This window comes from Gallinula chloropus (genome assembly GCF_964237585.1).
Source record: "Gallinula chloropus genome assembly, chromosome: 19".
Classification (NCBI taxonomy): Eukaryota; Metazoa; Chordata; class Aves; order Gruiformes; family Rallidae; genus Gallinula; species Gallinula chloropus.
The window spans coordinates 3,288,070-3,314,354 of NC_140104.1; the positions used below are offsets into that span (position 1 = coordinate 3,288,070).

General features: G+C 41.3%; 1 protein-coding gene across 2 annotated transcripts in view; it reads left to right on the forward strand.

Annotated features, from left to right (window-relative positions):
- The window catches only part of VMP1 (vacuole membrane protein 1), a 63,749-nt gene that overhangs the window by 17,565 nt on the left and 19,899 nt on the right, over positions 1–26,285 (forward strand). For both annotated transcript variants that reach the window (XM_084273244.1, XM_084273245.1), the window contains 2 exons: positions 6,660–6,827; positions 11,968–12,099. In XM_084273244.1, coding sequence (XP_084129370.1) covers positions 6,660–6,827; positions 11,968–12,099 — 300 coding nt within the window. The remainder of the gene's footprint in view (positions 1–6,659; positions 6,828–11,967; positions 12,100–26,285) is intronic.

Below are 26,285 nucleotides of genomic sequence, written 5' to 3' on the forward strand. Positions count from 1 at the left end.
AAACTGGACGCTGCTGCCAGATTAGTTGTGTAACCTGGGTGTTTCTTAAATCTTCTGGTGGCCTGCTTGCATTTTAAAATGAGTTGAAAAACGGTGTTTTCAAGGAGAAAAATGTTCTTTTGGAGCTTTAGTCCCCCTCAATGCACCCACTGTTGTTGTCTCTGTCAGATGCCAACAGATACCTGCAGAGAATAAACCCAGTGCCTCTGGTTTAGATTATGCTGTGGAAGAACCATCCCTTCAGCTGCTGTGGCTCAGTCTGGGAGATGGCGGACTGAGCCCCATGGCCCCAGCCTGCTCCATTAACGTCAGCTGAAACTGCTGGTGGTTTAAGTTCTGCTGGGTGCAAACCCAGCAACTGCCAAGCAGCCACTTTTGGTCCTGCTGTCCTGCTCCCAGGGTGGTAACCTCTGGTGTAGGGGCTGCTGGAGCAGCTGGAAGCTATAACCTCCCGTATTGCCCCACCGTGAATTGCCAGACCTCGTGAGTCAGAGCCCGAAGTGGTGTAACCGTGAGTTCCATCTCTGGCCTCCAGCGCTGCTGAGGGTGGTGTACATCAGACTCTGAACAGTTTGTCTAAAGCTGTAACTGTGGCAATAAACAGCTAATGTGCAGTGTCCCTGTCTGGGCAGGATTAGCTACCTTACTTTGACTTGCCACAAGTCCGCAAAATATTGATGTCCTATTAATATTTAAGCTAATATTGAGTGTCTTGGCCAGCCGCAGTGATTTGAACATGTGCCAAGCTGAGGAGTTGGTAAGATGTTGGGTACACCGTTCTCTTCCTTTTGAAGGTTGATGGACTTTACCTTTTAGATGCTGACACTGGTGTTTTGTTATCTGCTCTCGACTTCCTCGTCACTGGCTCTGTCTCATAACCCTGCTGGGAGGTCACGTTACGCTTTCTCCTCATTTGCTCCCTTCGAGTCTCTGCTTTTTTTTTTTCTTTTTTCTTTTTTTTTTTTTAATTTTAATGCACAGCCTGAACTTTATCATTTTCATGTCATTGTTTACTTGAACAGGCTGGAAATAACAAACAGGGCAAGGCAATCTCTATTTGGAGGCATTAAAGCCAGTCATCACTACCAGCATCAGTTTGAGTAGATGCTGTGATTTATTCTTCAGAAATAATAAGTGGGTGGCTAGGGAAGGGCAAGGAGAGAATACTGACAAATTATTTTTGTCTTATGTCAACACCAGAGTATAAACTTGGATTCTTCCAATCATGCCTTCCCTGTTTGCTTCTAAAGGATGTAGCGTGGGCACAGCCTTACAAAACATCAGCTTTTTGTGTTACCCCTCATATCAGCTATGTGGCCTGGTTATGCATGCAGTGGTACCACGTGCTTGCTCCCTTGGTGGTTCTTGTTCAGTCATATTCAGAGCTTGTGGCTCATCGTTTGGAATTTCCATCAGCGCTGCGCTGTGGTGCAAGGCTCGACTGAAGTGGGAATAGAAACTTGCTAACAGACACATGATTGTAAAATTAATACATCGCTTGAAATGCCATCATGGTCTGCTAAAACTAGCCCTGACTGCTTGATAGATGTTTGTGTCCCTTGCTCTAGGTACGGTTCTTCATTCCCAGCCCCGTTCTGCAGCCAGCGCCGCATACCAGACGTTATATAAAATCGCGAGACGTTGTAATCTTGTAACGCAGACAGACAGACTAGGTTGACATATTTACTAGCCACCTCCAGATCAAGCTTCTCCCTCTAAACCACAGAGCAGTTTTCTTTGCGGGTAGTTGTCCACTGCTCTTGAAGATAAAAAAAGATGCTGTAACTCGGTGTTGCTTTCTTGAGAGGTGTAATGACTTCATAGATAAGTATGAGATGAGTCGCAGCCTGGGGCAAGGCTTGCAGGATGTTTCCCATGAGAAGCAAGCTTTTGTTTTTCCAATTTATTTTAATCAAATATAGCATGACATGTTCCCCTCCGTGGAAGGGCTGAGTCTTAAACCCAGTGTGAAGAGCAGTGTATCCATGGAGGAAAACAGATTTTTAGTGAGTTAAGTTCAGCAGTGAGTTCACTGTAGTATTTTTCTTGCTGGCAGACGTATCACTTGTCTTTATGAAATGTTTCTAAATTAGACACAGGCTAAAATTATGCCTTCCCCAAATATAAAAGGTTAAAATTAGATGTAGTTGTTCTTGTGCTCGTGTCACTTCAGCAGGGCGGTTGTATCCGTGAAGGGCCATGTGAGAAAGCCAACATTTGATACACAGTTTGTTTGCTGCATTGTGTTTGTGGTCTAGGTGCACAGAATGATTAATAATGTGAAAATATGATTCATTTTTAATTGGATATTCAGTCATTTTTCCTTAGGGCAAAGGCTTTTCTGTTTGAAGTGTTATAAGTATCAGCGTGCTTTTAAGGGTTTGAACTTCTTGGGGTCTTTTTAATCATGTGCCTGCTGTCTCTTTCCACTCATACTGATGCATTTCCAAGCATAATTTATAGATAGAAAGATTATACTTTCTAGAAAATTCATAATACAGCATTTAAAGTAACTTATTTCTAAGGATTAGCAGTGTCTCTTCTAACTTGGGTGCCTTCAATCACTGAACTAAAACTTCTCTGAAGGCCTATGAGTTCAAGAGTTCGAGGTTCCCTTCCATGAGACCTCAGGGTTGTATAGCTAGGGATTTCCAAATTCCCCTAAATTACTGTTGCTAAAAAAAATAGATTTACGTTGAGTTGGTCTTGATGACCAGATCTTGTCTTCTTTGATTTCTAAATTGTACAGATATTTCTAACAAATCACATTCCACCCTAACCACAGGCTCCTTCTGGTCGTTGGTAGTGGCAAGCAAATGTTTCTCACCCGAGTCAGCAGAATGTTTCTCAATTTCTTCTCTGTTAGCCCTTGTTAGTGCCTCCTGCAATTTAAAAAGAAGAAAGAAAGAAAAAAAAAATCATTGGAAGAGGGTGAGGGGGAAGACAGTTGGTGTTCAGGATCTTCCATGCCTTGAATTTCAGTGACTCTTCCTGGCTTGGCAAAGCCACGTGTCGACTAAATGGCCTGGTTTTAGTATTTGTTGTCTTGTAAGGCAGTTTGGCAAATGCTCTTTTCAAAGGTAGAGCTGCTGTTGGAGGCAAAGAGGGGATGTCTTAGAGGTTTTCCTCAAGTGTTGAAACAAACTGAGCTATTGCAGAGAGGCAAAACACTGAGTATTTACTGCGGCCCCACGCAGAGAAGGAGGAGAAGGGTGGAGGAGGTATTATTTGTGAAGGGGATTAAAAAACTGCATGAGAATTAATCCTTCTGGCACAGGGAGGAGTATAAAGAAAACATCAGAGTGCATACTGACTGGGATTTTCCGGAGGTGGCACCTAAAGCTCATTTGAAGTTGGTTCTCTGTTCAGACTTAAACCATCACTATTGCTAAATAGAAAGCAAAATGGCACCTCTCTTATGAAACACCCAGCGACCCTCCTGCTTTTCCTTTCCCCCCACCCCCTTTGCAACCATGGTCCTGCTTAGCCAACCATTGTTTTGAGGTGCTTGGTAACCACGGCTTTGTGAAAGTCTAATGCTCTATGTAAGCGTTCAGAGCTGAGCTAGAACAAAAGCAGATGTCGGAGATGTTGCGTGCAGCCTGCCAAGCTGCGAGATGATGTCCATTTGCCTAGCAGGACAGCTGGGCTCCGCTGCCAGAGGAGGACATGGGATTGTTCTGCTTTCCTTTGGCTCGCTCTGAGTTCCAGTACTCCACACTTCATCACTCTAAATGAACCGTTTATGCTTTATTTCTTATTCCAGTTAAAATGTGGCTTCTGTGGGTTCCATAACTCCAACGTTTTTCCATTATAGAATTGTTTACATTACAGTGGAAGAATTATGTTCAATTGGCGTAGCCTTCAGGTGGCTCGCTGGCCGTTTACAGCTGCTTTGTGAAATGCCTTTTTTTCCATTGGCTACTTCCCGTAAAATTTTTCCTCTTGCAGACATTTCTTGAGACTGGGAGAGCTCTCTTAACAGGAGGTCATGTTTTGAGACCATTAGGCCATTTCAAGGATGGCAACTTGGTTGAGAGAAGCTGCTCATGACAAGAAGGTCCCACAGCAGCTCCCTTTTAGGTGTCTTGTCATTGCTGGCTCTCCTGCGATTGTACGGCCCGTTTTACACACCTTGTACACAGTTTGAGAAGAAACACTGGTAATTCTATCACTGAAACCTTGCAAGGGGTTGGGGCCTCGCTATAGCAGCAATTAAATTTGTCTCTTACTATTATAAAACTGAAACTAACAGTCTCCCATCGCAGCTGGCTGTAGTTAGGCTGCAGTGCAGCATGGCCTCCAAATTTTGTGGAACTGAAAATCATACTTCTCGATTCACATACCGTATCTCACTGCCTTGGCAACTACCCTACCCCTACTCTCAAGAGAACATAGGAAATGGTCATTTACAACTCAAGTACGTGGGGATTTCCTCCATGCAAATTTGCTGTTCAGGAGAATGTTATTGCAAATTTCTGCAGGTGAAAAGCATTCATTTAAGGAAAAAGGCTTGAGAACATTTTTATCCTGTGGTAGCTGTCAGACTGGGGAGGAGCAAGCTATAGAATGAGACTAAGTTCCCTAAGTTTCTGAGTATGGTGGAGAAAGGTTTTCATGTTTGTCCTAAGCGTGCTCTACAGTTTTGGGAAAGTTTCAACACTCTGTTTTCATCTGTCCTTGATGAGTAAAATAGAGATACATTACTTGTTTAGATACGAAGCTGCTGGGGACAAGGATGATGTTGCTACAAGTAACAAAAAGTCGTCCTTGCCATTGAGACCTTTAGAAATGTTGGTATTACACATTATTAGTCATTTGTTCCTTCATCCCATCTGTGTTATCCCAGCCATGTCAGGATTACACTTACTTGTGTGTCAATTTCTGGATCTCCTCTCTTTCCACACCAATCAATTTTTTCTCTCTCTTTTTTTTGTTTTCTTTTTTTCTATGAGAGGGATTGTATGGCTGTATATATTCCAGAGTGTGCCAGAGCACTTTGAATTGGTCTCATATGAAGTAACAAGGAAGAAATAAAGAATTCCCTGGGTATCAGACCAGCTTGTTTTTTACCAGTTGCATGCCAGCACAACAGTTTGACTGCTGAATTGTTTCTCGATTACAACAGGAGTCAGAGCTGTCTTATGGAAAATGTAACTGGATTTTTTTTTTTAATTTTTTATTTCACTGCTGTTAAAAAATTAAGGTATCAAGATCCCTGTGTAAGCCCAGTGCTCTCATCTCTTTGGCGGGGCCTAAAATTTTGATGTGAGTGAACCTGCCTAAAATCTTCTTCCCAGGAAGTCCAGAAAAAGCAACAGGCCTTCACCTCTTGAGAGACCTGCTGTGGAATTTCACCTTGTGGTGTGCAAAGGGATCCCACAAGGTCTTCTAAATAAATAATATCTCATGGCTCCTGCATTTCCAAGTGAGCTGTGGCAGGCCTGCACTGGGGAATAGTGCCGAGGCCTGTCATGGTGGTGCTGAGGCCTGTCATGGAAGTGCTGAGGTCTATTGCACTTTCCCTCGGTGTTCCGTAATAAATTTAGCTTTGATTTGGGTGGGGGGTACCAGGCTGCCATATTGGACTAATAAACCATGAGTCACTTGAAGGAAAAAACATAGAAGAAATTGTTGACATTAGGTTTCCCAACATGACGTCAAAACCCATAAAATAATTAAGAGCAGCAGTTAAGGTTTGTGTAATTTGTTCTGCATGTACAGAAAACTTTACAATTTATTTAAATCTGAGAATTTATGAAAAGACTTTAGTTTAACTCAGTACTTTATTGCTTTTCTTCTTCCCTGGATGGTGTTTCCCTGGCCTTTTGCTAAGTGTGCTCTTTTTTAGCTACAGCATCTAATATTCAGACCACTGACTGGCTGAATTCTTTCTCACTTTTGTATTAAAATAATGGGAATTCTTTCAGTTTTCTTAAGTATGTAGCAGTTCAATTCTTGATTAGATTTTTATGCTAGTTTTTTTTTTTATGGACCTCCAAATAAAATCTCTTAGTGTAAGATGAAGGCTAGAAGAAATCCAAAATTACGTGGCATTTAAATTGTGTTTAAATTTTGAATTATATTTCAAACCAATCTGAAGAAACAGCAATAAGGTCTTTTTCTTGTAAGCACTGAAAAAGTGACGCAAATTAAGCACCTGATTTTTGGAGGAAGATCCAAAATTTTAGAAGGTTTGCTGTAACATGTGAAGTGTTAGTCATTTAGAAAAAATAATTAACATATAATTTAACTACTGCCATCCTCTAAAAGCAGCAGTAGGGAAAACACCTGCTGCAATAAAGCTGTAGGCCAGAAATACCTTGAGGGGAAAGTGTTAAAATTTTGAAAAAGGGATAAAGATTCTTATTTTCTCCTTGGCACCTTCCTACTACTGTACAATGGCATGGCAAAAGCCAGGAGGGTCCTTAAGGTTTTCAGTGGATCACAAGTTTTGGGTTTTTTAGCATTAATAGCTAAATGTTGTGTTTCAGATGGTGTTAAAAAAAAAAATCCAACATTTTTCATGCATTAGGTATTTGATGAGAAACACTGTTTCAGCCTGGGCCCCTTGCATCAGGGGCAAATGTGGAGTTTTAATTTTAACTATTATTATTACTAACATAAAATGCATTTGAAATTACTTGTGTTTTTTTCAGGGTCCACACATAGCATCAGTTACGCTTGCTGCATATGAATGTAACTCAGTTAATTTTCCTGAGCCTCCTTACCCGGATCAAATTATCTGCCCTGATGAAGAGACGACCGAAGGATCCATCTCTTTATGGGCTATCATCTCAAAAGTCAGGCTGGAGGCCTGCATGTGGGTAAGGTTTGGTTTGTAAAAACAATTTTAATTTCATAGAATCATAAAATGGTCAGGGTTAGAAGGGACTACAAAGATCACCAAGTCCCAACCTCCTGCCATGGGCAGGGCCCCTTCCAACACGGCCTTTAACACCTCCAGGGAGGGGGCAGCCACCACCTCCCTGGGCAACTTGTGCCAGTGCCTCACCACCCTCGTAGTGAAGAATTTCTTCCTAATATCCAATCTAAATCTACCCCCTTCCAATTTAAAGCCATTCCCCCTCATCCTATCACTACATACCCTTCTAAAAAGTCCCTCCCCAGCTTCCTTGTAGGCCCGTTTAGGTACTGGAAGGCCGCTATAAGATCTCCTTGGAGCTTTCTTTTCTCCAGGCTGAACAACCCCAACTCTTTAAGCCTGTCTGCACAGGAGAGATGCTCCAGCCCTCTAATCATCCTCATGGCCCTTCTTTGGACCTGTTCCTTTTTATGTTGGGGACTCCAGATCTGGACACACTTTGCACAGCCGTGCACAGAAATTCCTGGATTATCAAAATAATTATGGCTTATGCTGCCAACTGATCAACCCTCTAGCCCTGGATAATTTTCATGTCCCTTAAAGAGAAGTAATATCCCATTACGGGGCTATCTGTCATCAACTTCAGTGTTGACTACTTTTCTAAATGCTAGCAGAAAGCGCTCCTGTGCTTCAAAGCTGCTGATGTAAAAGGTAAGTTTCAGACAGATTATCTGCATCCCAAATGATCTGGCAGCTGTCAGGTCTTACACTGCATGCGGTTAAGCAATAAATAATTCCAAAAATTTTGAGCCTGTAACTTGAGTGAAGTTGCACTTACTCATACGAAGGACTCAGGCCCTAATATCATAGCTGAAATGTTTTTCTGAATTGCACCAGGAGTGTAGATTAAATGAGTATTATGTTGCACATTTTAATGTATTTTATTTTTGTTTCTCTGCCTCTTTCCATCATGGGAAACTTGTCACTTAAAACAGGAAAAGCAGCTTAGCTTTTAAGTGAATCAGGGTCTTAGGAAACGCTGTCATTGGAACTTCCTTTCCATTTTCCTCTTTTTTTTTTTTTTTTTCTCCTCTACAGCTTTTTATAGAAGCTTGATTTTTGGTGAAGTTTCATCAGTTAAGACGGGTTGGTTTTTTTTCATTGCGTGTAGATAATTTTGAATTTGCAGTTTACAGAGATGCATCTGCTGTGAGCTGCATGCCAAATTAACTTTACTACTGGCTTCCTGTTCTAGCTGATGATTTAATTATTGATTTCTTGGTTGTCCAAATGTAGAAAGGGGAAATTCTGAAAATATGTGGTATCAGATGTCTGCCCTTGTCTTCCCTCTAATGGTATGAAAAGAGATATTAAAGTGACTTTGGTCACTACAACATTTCAAATCATTAGCAGCTGTGTTAATTACCAAAATTCCAGTTAGGTGGGACACATTACAGCCTAAAATAACGTGTGGGAGTATTGAAGTCAAAATAGTAACAGAGAAAGGAGACTTCGAGCACTCTCAAGAAGCAAAGTACATCTTATATTTCACTCTTGCTAATGAGAGGACAGAATTGCCCAAATGCTTGACAAGTAGCTAAACATACGAGTACTTGTAAGACCATAAACATAAGATCTCTTTTTTTCTTCCTCATCCCCTGCAGCTTAAGTTTGTTTTATAGAGACCAGAGTAATAAAAATGGCATTTACAATTACGTTTCTAGGGTTGCAAAATAGAAATGTAACTCAGGGTAAACACCCATTGCTTAATCTTCAGTGTGCAAAATAACTGAACTATGATGAGAATGAAGTCGTTTAGAAAAGGGTTTAAGCCCTGGAAGCTTGTGTCCTGTGTAGCTGAGAGGCAGCAGGAATGGTACCTTCAGTCTTTGAGCTGTGTTCCTTGGTTCAGGCCAGGCAGAGTTCAAGAGGATAGGACTGAGCCGGAACATTGGTATCCTGCTTCCCCCCCCCCACCTTCCTTTCCTCTCAACATCGAATTCACTGTCAGCTACCTTTTCACTAAACGCTGTCTCCACTGGATTCTTCCCTTGGGAGCATCCTCTGTCTACCAGTGGTGTCTAGTGTAATGTTATGCTTTCTTGGAATGTTTCATGAGTACATAAACATCGCTTGCTAATTTCCTGTAAGCCAAATCAAGTTGGCAGTTGCTGCTGCTTCTTCCAGTATGTTTCTTTTGTCTTAATCCCCGCTCAATTTTTATGGAAGCTGTTGAAGAAACTTATTTTCAATTCTGTCACAATTAAACCATATGTTCATCTTAACAGGAACGTTACAATAACTTCCAGAAAGTGAGAAAGCTGATTTTTGCCAATTAAAACCTTAGGTTTTTTTTAAAAAATAACAAATTAATCAAGTTTCTGCTGTTAAGCTGAAATCAGGAATACTAAATTTAATTCCTAATCTGGGTGTGATTGAATGAGCCCACAAAATACAATTCTTTTTTTTAATGGAACCAGCAACTTCTAATTTGATCTACAATCTAAATTTATCCCGATACACCCTGGATAAATGCAAGAGAAAAGGAATTAAGGGGTGCACACAGATGTGCTCCTGAGGCAGGCTCCATTAGGAGCCTGTGAGAAACGGGTACAACAGCACCAGCAGCCTGTTTCCTTTAGACTTGTAAAGTGAAATTATGTTGAAAGGCTCCAAAGAGAAACCTGGCCAACCTCCTTGATTGTTTGGAGGGAGACGGGAGGGTGGCAGCAATATAAGTTTTCATGTGAAATGTTGAAAGCAGGACGGTCCCAGCGGGGACTCTGCAGACCTCTGACTATAAAGCTACCCGGACTTAAGTATCCTGCAAGGTTTGAAGGCAGGGATTTATCTGCACAAGGGATTTGATTCAGATCACAAAAACATCAGCGGCTGTTCCAGCCAACTTAAACCAGGTACAGTTTTTTTCCAGAGATTAAAATCATTACTAGTCCCCTGCATGTCAGCGATAGCCGTTTTTGCTGGTAATGAGTGTTACGAGGATTAAATATCACTGTATCTAAGGAATTATTAGGTGAAATGGAAATGATGCTTTTTTCAATCACTATAAAAGTCAACCCAGCCAGTCCTGGCCTGCAGAAGGACTCTCAGAAACAATCTGCTAGGTGTATGCCAGTTTTCACAGCCTTCCATCCCATGGGGACAAGGAATTCAATAGTGCCCTACATTTTTAATGTCTTGCAGCTCTTTTTTGGGTTGGGTTTTTTTTTTTTTTACAAGGAAAAAAGGGGAAAGAATAAAAACATTTAATTGCTTAGGATTAGCAGAACAGGCAGCCTGTGTCCTGACCAGGATAAAATCTGCTTAAAAGACTCTTTCTAGTGGAGTAATTTCCCGGTTTCCTTTTCTGAATGTATTTGTGTAAAAGAATTTTGATTAGCATTTGCCTTTCCAATTTGTTGTTAGTCCAGGGAATCTCCATGTAAAACTGGTGTTCAAAGTTAAATGGTGAAAATGGACAGCTAACATTATGAAGAGCAGTTAAATACTTATTGGTTTGGATCACTTAATTGCTGCTTTTTTTTTTTAATGCACTTAAGGAACCGATCTCCAGCAGACATGAAATCATATGATTTTTTTGTTGCACTTCTGAAATGTTTTGTAATAGCCAGCATGTGACTTACCCAATTTAAAGAAAGTTCATGTCCAGTACACACATGCAGACCTCTTCCTCAGTTAACTAAATGAAGCCAAAGCAAATTGGCAGAGCCTGGAGAAGCAATGTGACTTTTTCTTCTTGCATCACCCTGAGAACATAACCTCAAGTTAATTTTTCTGAAACCTTAGTGCTACTGTTTTCAGGCTTATCTTCCCTTGTGCCAGAAATAGGCAGATTAATGAAGTTCAGCTTGTTTAAACTTTTCTTCTGTGGAAAACAAGGCTATAAACATCTGGGGCCACATGCTTTATGTACTTAAACTGAGAACTGAACACTTTGGGTGACCGCGAAGAGCGGCAGCATTTAAAGCCACAACCTGTTTCTCTGGAATATCCACAGCAGAGACTTCTCCCTCCCTTGCTGTGCAGCTACACATAGAGCAGAAACAAAGGAAATCGAAAAGCTTTCACATGGCTTCAAAGGAATACAAAGGCATTGATTACTCACTGCTGACCCTAAGAGAGAAAAGCCATCTGTACATAGCTCAGTTTTAGCACTTTTCCAGTGCGGTGCTCAACTCTTGTGCTGTTACCTGCCCTGAATTCCCACAGTTCTGAGGTCAGCCCAGGTTCCCATCTCATTAGCCCGCGTTTATCCATATGTTCAATCTTAGATGTCTCTCTCTCCTTTTTTTTTTCCCTTGGTTAAGCTAAAGTTGCAATTACCCACAAGACTGAAATGAGTCACTTGATGTCCTGAGAAAACAAATATAATTTTCCTGCGGTGAGAAGGGAACTGTGCTTTCATCTCAAGCTCTCTTGGCTTTTTCATTCCATCTTAAGGAGAGAAAAAAAACCCTCGAGATTGAGCTTTGCTTAACCTTATTTTCCTCACTCTTAGCTGTAGTAAAACTGGAGCCTGTTTTCTAATAAACACTTGCACAGAGTCTCATGACTGAACAAGAAAACTCCATGACGGCACCGGGGAGGAGTTCCCAGATCATTCCAACGGCTGCTCAGGAGCGAGGGCTGTCACATGCCGGCAAATGTGTCTGGCATCATGCGGTGGGGTGTGCTGAGTCAGGAATCGTGTCAGATAGCAGGGCCCCCGGCCTGGCCGGCTCTGCGGCTGCGGCGTAGCGACAAGCTCCAGCCTCCCCGGCGCAGCTGGCCACCGGCTGCGGAGCTCTGCCGGAGCTGGGCAACGTGCCGCTCTGCAGGGCCCCAGGGATGCGCAGGTCGCGCTGTTTTGACCTTGCAAAGCACAGCTTGGAAGCCCCTGGCTTTTGCAGTGTGATAGTCTGCACTGAGAGATGCTGGGTTTTGCTGAAGGGGGAAGGTGGAGTTTCAGAGGGGACAGTGTTATGCTTGAAATGGGGAGAAATTCGACCTGGTGTGGGTAAAGGCAAAACTTCTCAAAGCAGCTGGGCCCATGGGTTCGATCGTTTGAAATGTCCATGGGACTGTGCATGTCACATGTTTCCTATTTAAGAATAAACATGAAAATATTGTTGTTTTCCCAGGGTGCTGGCACAGCCATTGGAGAGCTGCCTCCATATTTTATGGCGAGGGCGGCCCGACTCTCTGGTGCTGAACCTGATGATGAAGAGTACCAGGAATTCGAGGAGATGCTGGAACATGCAGAGACTGCACAAGTAAGAACAGTGCAAAACAACAGAACTAATAAAACACAGAACAGCTAGATGGAGTAAATAATCACTGCAACAAAATGGGAGTGGGCCAAAAATCAGTTGGTGTGAGTTTGGAAGGGACTTCCCAAGGATGGAAAAAGATCCTTTGCTGGGTTGAGATACCTCTGGTGATGGGAGGACAGGAATGCAGCTTGTTGAAGCACATACAATAGTGCGGCCAAAGTATTTGCCACAAATACTGCACTTATTTAGACTTCCAAGAACAGCACAATAGAGGTAGGGAGAGAGTGGGCTAGCCAACCAGCGACAGAGGAGGTGCTGTTCCATAACCGTGGCTGGTTTAGCTGTGTTTCAAACCTCCCTGGGCAGCAGATGACTTTCAGTCAGCCTATCCCTTTCAGATGACATTTGCCTGCCTTGCCACTGAACCCCTCAGGGCCCAGTGCATGACCCATTCATCAGCCTGAGGAAACATATTTTTCCTGATGGGAAAATGGAACCACGCTGCTCTGAATACCTTTTATTGTTGCTCTTGTCATTTGTTTTCTTGATGGATTAAATACTGCTTGTGTTACAGCATAGGTTGCAACCGATGCTGTACATTGGTTAGGTATTATTGTAGATAAATTTTCATTCTGGTCAGGAGTTTACTTCCTGTTCACAACTTATTGATAGGGATTTAGAAGTATTTAAACATTTTTTTTCCTCAAGTTACTTGCTGCTGAACTTCTCTTCTGTATTTATCCTTATCCTGTGTTGTCTGCCACTGTCTCAGTTGAAATGGGTCATGAGACTGCTATTAAAAACCCAGCAGATGCTATTTACCATGCACTGCTGTCTTTAAACTGCTCTGGCAGGGTATTTTCTTGGTATAAATATATACTTTAAAAAAAAAAATCTGCTTTGTTCATTCCTCTATCATCAGTCTTTGCTCTGCAAAGTAATCCCAAACTGGATAAAAATCAAGTCGTGGTTTAAAAAAAAACAAAGCCCAAACCAAATGAAACCAGTTGAATACATGATTGGAGAGCTGAAATGCTATCTGTGTTTACTGAAGCTCCCCCAGCAAATTATATGTGTGTACAGTTGTGGGAGCAGCCAGAGTTGGTCTCCAGAATGCACAGTAAGATTCTTGGGAAGAGAATTTTTGCTAGAGAGCATTTCATCAGGGCAGGCCAAAATATAGCTAACTGTATTGACTGCCCTTAGTAAATGAATGGCGTTGTGTAATTAATTAAGAAAAATGATGGTGTTGTTTACCAGGACTTTTGATTTTATTTTCTTGGCAATTCAATTTGGATTGAAGTGTGTTGTTTTGTGGATGGAAGGCCAGGGGGAGGGAAAAAAAAAAAGAAAAAAGATCTTTTTAAACTCCACTTGTGGTTTGGTTTCTATAAAACTCTTTTAACATGAGGCTTTGACAATCCGATTAAATTGTATTGCACTCATAAAACTGACAGTTCAGTTTTTTCCATTTGCTAATATGACTTCCTTTTTGCTTTTGGCTTCAATCATGTTTTTGCTAGATGTCTGTGGGAGACAGGCCTGCCTTTTCCTATGACCTTGAGTGAATCCCAGTCTTCAGCATAGCTTATCACTATTTGTCCTGTAATTGCTATTCATGAGCAGTTATGAGGTCTATTTTTAAATTGCTCAATAACAGTTTTTATTACCTACATCAGCTTCTCCTGGTCTCCCAAGTTGAAGCTTTATGCTTAAGAAAACACAGAGGATGTGACAAGTGTCTTATGCAATGGAGATCCCTACAAATGTTTGACACCAGATGACAGGAGCGTTCTTTCTCAGTGTAAAGGTCTCGCCTCATCCTGCTTTTTGGAGAGGCATGCAAATGGGTGTGTGGGACTTGGAAGAATAGCTTCCCCCAATACTTCTGTTGAGCTTCTCTGTGCCTGCAAGGCAAAGCCAAGTGGCTTGACGTTTTTGCCTGCGTGTGTTTTGCTTAGAAAGCTCGTGGCTGCTGTTTCTCAAAAACAATGGTAATTTTGAGAAACAGATGAGGCTCTTCTATGGTGAGAATAGACCACAAATATAACATCAGGCTGAAGGATCTGTAGGGAATGTGCCTGCTAGCTTGGCACTTAAAACCCAAAACACAAACCAAAACCTAAAGAGATTAAACAGCAAAAAGTGTTGGTGCCCTATTCAGAGTTACACAGTAAAACACTATTTACTTTAAAGAGCTACTGATGTATTTTCTGTTGTACATCTCAGACCGAAGTGACCTGTCTCTTTGAGGTAGGTCTGGAGAAAGCTCCTTAGCCTGAGGATGAAGCCTGAGTCTGCCTTGTACTTCCCATTAGCATGCTTCAGAAAAAGCCCCTCATTTTCAAGCAACACCCACTTCTCCTTTCTCGTCCCCCTGTGTGTGCTGGACACTGAGCTGGTCCCTGTTACATAAAGGCAGCGTCAGAGCCGCTCTGGTGACAATCGCGCGGCTCTGCCCTGGAGAAGGAGCGTGGTTTACAAGCCGGGCTCTTTTTGTCTCGGAGCCCCACACAGCGCAGAGCCCAGCATGCTATAGAAAACCAGAGCAGCTCCATCTGGTTAATACTTAAGGCTGTATTTGAAGAGTATAAATGTTTGAAAGGGTGTCTCAGTTGCTGTTCACTCTCTTCCAGTCGAATTCCAGAGTGAAGGAGGTTTTTATCAGCTCTCCTTTTAGCCATGGGGAGTATCACCAGTGCAGCCCTTCAAACCAACCTCTCAATTAGGAGAAGTGAATCTACTACTTAGTGCTGGAGCAGTGTACTGGTAATAACACAGCGCAGGCACAGTTCTGTACAGTTCTGTGTCTGCACACGGGCGTGCAGGGACTCTCTTGCCAGGTTAATGGTTACAGATTCTTTAGTATTCTCATCTTTCCTCTCTCGTGCTAAGACACTCGAAGCTCAGAGGTTTCTGCTGAAAAGGAAGCTTCTCATGCCAGTTTACCTCAAGGTACTCTGTGATAACGCGTGGTGCGTGGGCCCTGGCTGTGTCATGGTACTCCTTGCTAAGAGGAGAAAGTACTAATATCTATCCTGTATATCTAATCCTTAATGAATCCAAACACTTACAGTCATTAAGTGGCATAGTTTTAAGAACTAATGATTTACACATCAGGCTTTGCTTCTGTGCAGCATTGCTGCAGCCAAATTTCCATGTAAAAATATTTCCCAGTTGCCTATGTTACTATCAGCCACCGCTGTTTGTTTACTTTCCAAACCCCGTCCTGCCTGTGGAAGAATACAAGCTTGGAGAAGGGTTAAATTCATCAAAGTGCTGAGATGCAGCAGGACTCAGTTTGAGTGCCATCTGCACACTGAATGTCAGTTGTTGCTGGGACCTGTTTTTGACTCCACTGAACCTTTACTGGTTGTGGTTTGTCTGGCCATCACATGACTTCTCCGAAAATTCCCCCTCCCCTCCATTTCCAGTAAACTGTTTGAACAGGAGTGACTCAGACTGAAACCAGCTTCCCTGTAACCACAGGGCTTGTTAAAGAATTTGTCAACGTGGACTCAAGAGGGTTTGTATTAAACTGAGCTGCAACTGCTTCAGTTTGCATTGCGTCAGGAGTTCCACCGACAACTTCCTGCTCAGAGAGTCAGCTTCTTGTCTGCAAGGAGTTAAACTGATGAACTTTGGTGATAGTGACAGCCAGGCACATGCTGACCCCATCTTTCCAGCATTTCTGAAAGGTCTGGTGCCTTGAGCTGGATTCCTTTTCCACATTCTTCGTGTGGGGTTTCTCTTTGCAGAAGCAGAACAAAGTATGGTACCACACCCAGCAATGGTTTCTTGGAGAACCCAGCGCTGTGTTCTGACATGACACTGTGACTTAATTCAAGTGGAATGATTAGATTCAACTAATAAGCAAAATGTTACTTAATTAGCAGTGTAAAATGCGATGGTCAAATGCAAAATGGATCTCTCCCATGGTGAAGCTAACAGCTAGTCTCTGGTAAGTTCCTGCTTGAAAGGGATTTGCTGGCTGCTGGCTTGTTTAATCAAAAGGTCTTAAGGGTATTCAGTACCAGAAAAAAAGAAGTTAAAGCAGACCACAGGCAGGTTTTTATAAGGCAGTTATCATAAAAATGGAAGTGGTGGAGTCACATACAATAACGGGAAAACCTTGACTTCTTTTTTTTTTGTTGTTGTTGGGGCTTGTTTTGTTTTGTTTTGTTTTCCCAGAAATAACTTGTTTAAACCCAACATCAAATTCCGTTCATAATTTCTCTGGCTCAGTCTTCCAGTCACCCCCTTTTCCTCATCAGTTTCCTCTCTTTATTAATTGTGCCATAGGAGAGGGAGGATTGCTGGTGTTTGGTCTGGGCTGCCTGATGGGTGGCCACCAGGAGGCTTGTCTTCAGCTCTGTGTCCCCACATTCCCTAATACACGCAGGGGAGGTGTCTTACCTTTTCTCTTGGCACATGAAACTCAGAACTAACCAAACCTTGAAGCTTCGCTTTAGAAACTTGCTATGACTGCTAGCTTGAGAGAGAGATGGCAAACTGATAGTGAGCTAAGAGTAAACACGGTGACTGATTTCACAGGCAGTGTAATAGGCAGTGATCACGCTAAGTATCGGCTTAGTTTTAAATTAATCACTAAAGTTACTGAGCTGAAATAAGCCTTGGAGTGAGCTGGTGAAAGCTTTAAATAAGGAAACTTGTTACAGAGGATTTCCTCTCCAGAGACAGCAAAGAGTTAATAGACGCAGAGGGTAGACAATAGGAGCTATGAGTAACAAATGTGTAAGCCACCTCCTTGCTGGGTTTCTTTGGACACTGGCATGAGAATAGGGCAGTCTTGTGCCTGCATTGTTCTATTCATTTGCACACCTGCTTACAGATAAGGAAAAAACAGCGCTGAGCATTACCTTACCATTAGCCAACTGTAGTTTGGAGATGACTTTTTCACAGTCTTCTTTGAACTGCTCTTTGCGATAAGGTCTGATCCCTAAAAAACTCCCTTCTTCAGCCCTCCCATTTTAATGCTCAGTCTGTAAGTGTGTAAATCGGAAATCATCAGAAATTATTGTGACACTGAAGAAATCTGGATTGCTTTGCACTGTTTGACACCAAGGATATTAGCCCAGAGGGATTTTTTTCAATAACAAATCCCTCACTTCAGAACAGAAACAAGCCTTTTCAGGATGAATGCCACCCATAACCTTGCAAGTTGCTTTTACCCTGTCACTGGGGAGAAGCAGTTAGTTGAACTCTGCCGTAGGATTTGTGTGCCCTGTTCAGGGATACTGAACACAAGTTTCAAAGGCAACAGTTTGGTTCTAAATATTTGATACTTCACTCCCCAGTATTTTGAGAAAAACTCATAAGTGATTGAAGGTTGGGTCAGATAAGCCAATTCAAAGAGGTTTTTTTTCAGAGAGCACCTTCAATAACTGGTAGGAATTAATTATGGTATCGTAATCAAGAAAACAGCCTCTTTATTTTGTTATTTTTTTACTTTCCCCTGCTCCAGACACTGTTTAAATATCGGTGTTGTACAAGAGTCTGGTATGCAGACCACTTCTCTAAGCTGTCTGGGAACCTCTGCTACTTCCCAGGGCGAACAAGCCGGAGGTCTGCTCAGCGTTGCACATCTGTTGGCAGGGCTGAGAGGGCAGGCTGCGTGTGTGCAGAAGGGTTTGTCAGCTGTGTAAGGAATTGCTCACTTTTATTTTACAAGTGGCTTTTCTGTGCGTGGGATTTCTTCCTTATTTCTACATTCTCTGTGGAGGAAGGGTGTATTTTTTTTCCAGTGCTGGTGGCATTGGCTCTGCTTTGTTTAGGGATTGACAAAGTCAATCGTTCTGTCTTGGTTATCAGAAATTTGCTTCCTTTTTTGATCATTTGCTTCGTTCCAGCAGTCGTGAGCCCTTCCTTACAGTGTCTGGATCTTAAACCGCCCCCAAAAATAAGATTTGAAATTTCTAATGGATTTAAAAATAAATAAATAAGTGGATGCAGCCCTGGAATTGCTCGTCACACCACTATTACTACATCAGCAGACCTGGGCCACAATAACTAATCGCAATAATAACTTGAAATAAATGAGCACTCACTGTGCAGCTGCACTGGTATTTTAGGCAGCCAGCACGTTGGTGGAGGCAATGCCAGCATATGCTTTCAGCTGTAGAAGCAAAAGCTGTGGAGGTCAATGGCTGATGTGTGGGAACCAGGGTGGCAGGATGTTCGTTTACTTCATTCTTCTCTCTGTAGGTGGCTGTTAGTATCTCGTTACGGAATCACAGCAAAATTAATCTTGACAGGGACCTGAAGTTGTTTCTAGACCATCTTTTTTGCTCGGAGCGGTGTCATCTGTGAGATCAGCTTACATGCCTCAGGACATTGTCAAGTCTGGTCTTGAAGGCCTCCAAGACTGGAGATCTGCATAACCTCTCCCATAATCTCTTCCAGCCTTGGACTGTCCTGACGGTCTTGCTGCTTCCCTGACACACCAGTCTGACAACTTCTGTCCATGCAGGATCTGCCCACTGCACGACCTCCTCCCAGATGTGAAGAGAAAGTAGTTCTGTAGCAAGCAAAGAGATAATATGTTTTATTTCTTCCTTTCTTGCAACCCTATAAAATTGCCAAGTGTCAGAGGGGGCATCCTTCATGCCACTGCAGAGACCTGAACTGAGGAGGAGAGGTGGCAGGGGATGTAGCAGGGCTGCTGCTCTGTAGGGACAGATCAATAAGACTGTAAGGACGTGCTTCTTCCTCTTCCTTCAGATCATTTCCTTTAATTGTGCCTTATTCTTTACAAAGTTTCTTCATTCTTACAGTGTGGAGCAAAACCAGTTTTTATGTAGAGGTCTGAGAATTTCAGTTCTGGTTATGGAAAGTGCTGGTGTTACGTTTGAGACTGTCTACTAACTCCTTGAGCTCTCTGATAAGTGTTCATTTTTGTACATCACTTCCAACCTTGATTGTGGTGTTGGGTTGTAACAATCCAAAATCTTGAAACTAAAGCTCCTGAGACAGAGTTTATTGTGAAGAAACATTTGCTGGTGCTTCTCTCAAGGCCTAGGGGAGAGGAAGATGAAACATTCTTACCCATGGGACAGTTGGTAAATGAAATTGAGAAAATACCTAGAAGTTCCTAATGCCAATAGTGTTCAGTCCAGAGCCAGCTGACTGCCTCCCTCCTCGTGTTGGTGGGAGATCTGATTTACCATATAACAGATCCATTACTCCAAGCTGGGTTAAAATGAGATGAGGGAAAGCCAAGCTTGCTGTGGGAACGAACACTTGGCTCTGTTGCACTCTGCCTCCATACAGCGTGCAGAGGATTGAGCTCTGCACACAGCTCTGTCTGTGGCTTCTTAACGTCTGTCTTTTCCAGCAGCGCTTTAAAGGCTGGTTATGAAGACAATAGGTTTGACTATTTTGTGTGGAAAATCTTCAATTTTTCTGGCATGAGAACTAATTATAGTTACTCATATGTCTGAGTTTACAAAGTCTCAAAGATTAGCATCTTTCTGGTTATCTTTGTGGAATTGCAGCATCACCCCTTAGTGTGCAACCAACCTCAAGAATTTGCACACAAACAGATGTGGAAATAAATCTCTGTGTTTCCCTTGACAATCTCTGTTCAGTGCTCCTGTCCTGGGAAAGGCTCCAGAGGAATTCACCTGTGCATATACTCTATTTCCCTACATCCCCATACGTGGGATTTGCAGGTAGTACCTACTCATCCTTGCCTCAGAGTATCTTGAGTAATGGTCTGAAATCTTACTGGCTTTAAGTCCTCAGACCTCTGACATGGTCTGTTCAGTGAGGTTTTGCAGGTACCTGCTCTTTTGTCTTTCCACAGTGCTTTGATGAAGTCAGGAGCCCTGTTTTGTTACTCTTCAGCCTTCTTCATACTCTGCTTTCCAAAGCCGTGCTTTCATTTTCAACATGGGTGTATTTTTCCCTTGTAACTTTCCCATATGATTACCCTATTCCTTTTCCAGAATTTAATGTCTTGTGAAATTTATTTCCTTCCCGAGCTTAGAATTTGAGGCAGTCCTCTTAATGTCTGTCCTATGCCTATGCTATGTAAATACTTTTCTCTCATCAAACTTAAGTGCTTGCTTATCTGCCACCTTCCCTTAGCTGCTTGCAGTAACCTTTCAAATCCTTTTTTAACTTTTCCCAGTTTCCAGGGCCTTTCTTTCCCAGAGTTCTGAGCAAGTAAGTTCAAACCTTACCTTACCTTTCACCCCCCTCTCCTCTCCAGGCATCATGATGGCAGTGTCCTCTTTTAAATTCTCCCCTTATTTGTGTTAAGCTGGAAGCATTTTTGAGACAGCTAGAGCAGGGATCCAGGGCCACAGCCCTTTCCATGCGCGTTTGGATGTCAGGAGAGTCATTGCAGCTGACGGAGTGAGAGGTCAGCACCTCCAGGAACCACTATCAAAATATTCCTGCTTGCAACTTACTGGAACCTTACTCACGAGATCTGTTTACCTTAGATGTCTTGCAGGAGAGGTATGAGACGGTTTCTTTGGTCACTGAGTAATGAGCTATTTGCAGCGATAGGCAGTGACTATCAACTGTATCTTGATCTCTGTTCTCTGTGTCTTAACTCCAGGTTACTCTGTTGATCATTAAACGTCACTCCTGATCTACTGCTTTCTTAGCAGGGATGTGTGTTGTAACCTCTCAGGCTGTTAGGTAGCTCTTGGGCTTCTTTAAAACTGCTCTTCTGCAGTTAATATGTCATTTCAATGAGTTAATAATTCTTCCCAGTCCTCTGAAATTCTAGAATTCGTTGCCTAACCACAAATGGTCATTCTCCCATAAGTTGTGTTTGATTCCATTGTGTTGTAATAGAAAGCCAGAAGAAACAAAATATTGTGCAGCTCATTTTTAACATAACTAAGATTTTTACATAAAAAGGAGCACTGTCTCTGTAGGCAGCTTTTTAACTGTTAAGGAATTGATAATTTCAATAATCTGAGACAATAGCTTCATACATCATCATCATCATCAGTCTTCAGATTATTATTTGGAGAATTAAACTTTGTTCCTAGTAAGTAAAGATTGTAACTATAATCCAAATCAGGCTCAAATCTTGAGGGATTGTCCCATCTTCCTCACATGTAAGTTACACATCTGCATCAGGGACTCCTCTGGCACTGGGATGAATACCCCTCTCTGCACTAACTTTAGTATCCACTGTGGTTGTAGAGGGACCCTCAAGATGTAACACGTTCACTTCAGATCTCTGCTGTGTCTTTGTATTTTTGTAAATGTTCATGAATCTCTCTCTTTATTAGAATAACCAGTCCCACAGTACCCCTCCCAAGCCTTCCAGAAATTTATTTTTAACTTAAGGCTGCCATCTGCTAGGTAATTAATATCCTGCTTGAGTGACTTACCATCAGTAAGTCTCTGTCTGGTTTTACTGGTACAGAATACACGTGCTGTGGACTTCTGATTGAATTTAGGCTGATGTATTCCTTCCCTTCCTGACTGGCCACCTTCTCTGTGCTGTACCCACCAAGACACCAGTCTTACCAATGTATTTGTAAAGTACTTGGTGTATTTACAGCAGAAAAAGAATGTGATAGAATAATTCGAATTCTGGACTGTATCTTTCAGAGATCAACTGTCATCACTGCTGCGTGGAAGGAAGAGTTGGTTTGTGATAGGGAGTCATAGCTTGCTTGATGCTCCTGAAAACTGACTGCAGTTTCAGGTTAGAAAATAAACCATCTGTGCAGTCTTTCAAGAAAATACCTCCTGTCGAGGTCTTACGGGTGGTTTCTGTAAGGAGGATGGGATTCTATCCAGTGCTGATAATTCAGAGCTCCTTGGTAACCATCAACTATTACTTGCTATGGATCCATCCACACTCTCTGTTCTTGGAGATTAAGAAAAAAAAAAAGAGGCTTCACAATTTCAATGTGAACAGTAATTTGTGAGCATTCTCTTTTCTGATAATAAATCAGTGTTACAGAGGGAAAAGAGTAAAAAGTTATTTTTTTAAAGCTTTTTTTCTTTTTCTCAAGCATGTTAACTAGATCTAGGGAGATGTTCTTCACTCAAATACAGAAAGCACTGTGCTATTTACTTCACAATGAAATTGAGATCCAATTATCATTGGAAATAAAGTAAATCCAAGGGCTTGGACAAAGCCTTGTGGTTAAGACAAGCTTGTCCATTCACTCTTTTCAAGGAGCAGAGCTTCTATGTAGGGCTAAATGGTCCAAGTTAAGTTATACTTTAAACTTAAAGGAGGAACTTTGTGGTAAATGCTCCTTAGCAGCAAAACTCTTTTCTACCATTTAGGTTTGGAGGTTTGGGAGGGCTTTTTTTCTTTTGCAACATGTAGTAAGGAAATGCTGGTGTCAATAAAATGGGCCTTTTTACTTAAGGCAGAGATGAAGCAAACTTCCTCGAGCCGCCAGCCGAGACTTGTGAATCAGTATTTCAGTGCTGACCTTTTTGTGCCTCTTCTTTCCATTCCAGTTCTTGGGATCGGATGATTAACCCAATGAAGTAATGTTTAATCATTTAACCTTCCTTTGCCTGGATTGTAGCAGTCACAGGAAATCTATTTCCAAACCAAAAAAAAAAAACCAAACCCCAAATCATCTTTGAAAAGGAACATAGTGAGCTATAGTATCCTGAAATGTTGTAGGGAGTGAATCACATTAGCCAAGAGTCGAGCCCGGTCTAGATACTGTAATTTTGGGGGAAAATGTTTTGCCTGTAAGTAGCTGAACTTTTATATCTCTTTTTATTATTATTATTTTGTTAAGCAAGTAAGTTATGAGAGTTCTTTTGTTGCAAATGCTTTAAATATATATATATATAGAGAAAAGATTGTTCTCTATGCAGGCTTTATAACAGAAAAATTATATTGTGAAATAGGTAAAGGTTGTGAAATGGCTGATTGAATTCTCTGAGAAATGAAACTTTTAAGGGTTGGGGTGGGGTTTTTTTAATTGTTATTATTGCAGATGTCGCAAAGATTTGACAAAAGAAATTTAAGGAAGCCACCAAACAGAAGTATTTCTGAACTGGTTTTCATGAAGGCTGAGCCTTAATTTTGAACCTGCCAGTACATGGCTTTGTGGCAGCCCTGAGGTCTGTGTTACTGTGCAGATGGGGTGTAGCTGTGATCCTGCTGCATCGTAGAAAACGAGGGAAATCCTAAATTTCTCTCAGTTTAGAAAGTTTGAAAAAAAGGAAGAAAATTAAGATTTCTTTAAAAAGGAAAAAAATTTAAATTCCTTGACTGAAATTGTTAGCAGTGTAGCTGTGTGTGTGGAGGAGTCTGTAATAGACAACCTGAAAAAAACCAAAGAAATAATCTGAGTAAAGACTTTACTAAAGTTAGGATTTAATAAGGTGAGAAAAACGGCCCCACATTTTTTGTTCTCTCTCTCCTTTTTTTTTTTTCACCTGAGACACACAGTCCTGTTAGGCTTTTTCAACTCTTTTATGGTTGGTTTTATAATAAAAATTGTACGTTTTTTAGCAGAGGGAAAAACTTGGTTTAAGGCAGCCTTGAATTTTGCAGGAGAAATTTGAGAATTTGTTAAGTATTTTTAAAGCACTGTAATGGAGAAGAGTTACTACTTGAAAAAGGGGTGAGGGAAGCTGTTTATTTTGAAGAAATTTCATGAAAAATGGTGCACTGTGCTTACACTAAGTTAATAAAATCAATCTATATGTAATTACAATAATATATATTTTATTAAACCAGCTGTGCATTAATTTGTAGATTACTTGCTAGAGACTTTGTTTCTCATTCCAGCATGTGAAAATTAATACAGTAATGCAAAAATAATAGCAATTCAGTCTAAGATAATGGGTAAATATGTTAAAATCAGAATAGAAGCAACTTCCCTTGAAACGTCTCCTGGACCTGTTTGAGTAACCGGGTTGTTGTAGGGTTTTATTTTAAAGATCCTTTACAATGAGATTTATGGAGCCATGAAAAAAATCTTTATTGGCTTATAAAAGTGAAAATATTGTTCTAACCCCATGAGCATTGTGAAATGGGGAAGAAAATAGGAACTGAAAATACCATGGTCACATTCTGCTCTGTTAGAGAGTACGGGGGGCTGGGGGGGGCACAGCTGAAATCCCGACGTGAAGGCACTGCTGGTTCAGCTCACCTTTTCAGAGAGCAAAGCCTGTGGCTGAAAGGGCAGCAGGATGGGGACACTTCAGCGAGCTTTGAAATGTGAAGTTAGTTTGCAGGGAAATTCTGAAGGCTGGGATAAGGAATCAGAATACCTGTTGTCTCCTTGGTGGGCTGTGTTCTCTGTCCCCTGTTGATGGCTGTTTGGTCACTGTAAAAGTCCTGCATCCTTCTCAGTTCACAGCCCAAATCCTCAGTGACTGAGCGTGTCAATAAATGGTGATCCCTATTAATGAACATTTATTACCTTGATTGGGTTTTGTTTATTAACTTGGAAATAACGAGGAGGGAATTTTAGCCTGAGCAGAACTGCCCTCGCCGTTGCGAGATTTTTGGACTTAGCTCACTGGCAAATGACTCTGTTTTGTTGTTTATTACAATTTGTGCCAAAACACACACTTTTAACCAAAAAGCATCAAGGCTGTTACTCTGCTGGCTGTGTAGGCATGTTCTACACCTGGCTTTGCAAACAGAAACTCAAGGGTTTGGTATCAGCCTTGCTGGGAGTAGGTTTTAATCTCTCGTCTGTACCGTACGAATCTCAGAAGTAAAAATATGAGGAACAAGTTTCCAACAAACAGTGACTGTTTCACCTGTTCCATTTTGCAATAAGACATTTGCTCCCAGTTGAAATTAGCAAATTCACCCGTTACAGACTGTTCTAAATGAGGGTTTGTGTTTTCCTGGGTTAATAACATCCCACTGCAAGATGTAGGAAATCTCACTTTGTTGGATTTCTTGTTTAAGCTCAAGGATTTGTTTTAATTTGGGTTTGGTTTGGGTTTTTTCCCCTCAAAATATAAAGTATAATGAATAGAATTCTTCTGATTTCAGTAAGAATTGGGGGTCTTAATTTCAGAATTTGTGAAGTAGTTTTAAAGCCCTGTAATGGAGAAGAGTTACTAGTTGAAAAAGGGGTGTAAAAAGGTAGTAAATTGCCTTATCACAGATATATTTTTTTAAAGTGGCTGAGGAGGTTTTCAGTTCTCTGATTCAGAGTTTAAATAATACAAGAACATTGTCAAGTAATTGTAATTTATTTGGTTTGGTAAAGAGGGGTGAAGGTTTCACACCTTTATTTGTAACAAAGCTATGATTAAATCACTGGAATGGGGAAAGTAATTGTAACAAAGCAACAAAAATTGTAACAAAGTTACAATCGTAACAAAGTTACAATTACCGGAATTTAATTGTTCTGGACTATCTTGTGTTTATCTCGAAGTGGGGTGTTTAGAGTTTCATTATTGATTATAGCAACCTCCTTGTAAAATTTCTCTGTTTTCTGCAAAATTTCTTGAAACACAAAGCTGTTGTTACTGGAAAACCAGCTCTGTACTGCTTATATGTATGTTTTTTAAAAAAGAATGACTAATTACTCTTTAAATTTTGCAACTACTGAGAATATTCAGGTTTTTTTATATAACTACCCTGGGTAGATAATACTGACCCTGGTATAGTTTTGGGGACAGTTTTGCATCAAAAGAATTTTACTCCTTTGTAAATTCACTTCTCACATTCATATAAACTGCTTCTGAGAATCTTTATTTTTTGCTTTTTAAAACGTTTACTGTGTATTTGGTAAATTTGAGACTCTTGAGTTTGTCATGAGTATGTTTGAAAGTTCTGGTCACAAAATAAAAGTTGGCAACATGTTTTTAGCCTGGCTTTGCCACCAACAGCTCAGATGTTACGTGCTGTGCCACCTTTGTTGCTCTTAAAGTATTTTAGATTCACCTCTATGGATTTAATGAACTCCACAGGTCTGTTGTGGAGGGTACATGGAATTAACTATTTGGATTAGGATCCTGGGAAAAGATTTGGGGATATAATGGGGTGGTTATACTCTGGCTTTGTGTTTCAAGAAAGCACCTTTTTAACGGTGTAAACGGTCTTGAAGGAATGAATTCCCTTTGTTTGATTAAGGAATAAGGTGTAAGTGGCACTGGCAATTTAAAGGTAAAAGAATTAAGGAAATAAATACTAGAAAACATGTTTCCATCATAGTGTGAGCTTAAGTGTCGCTTGCAGGGTT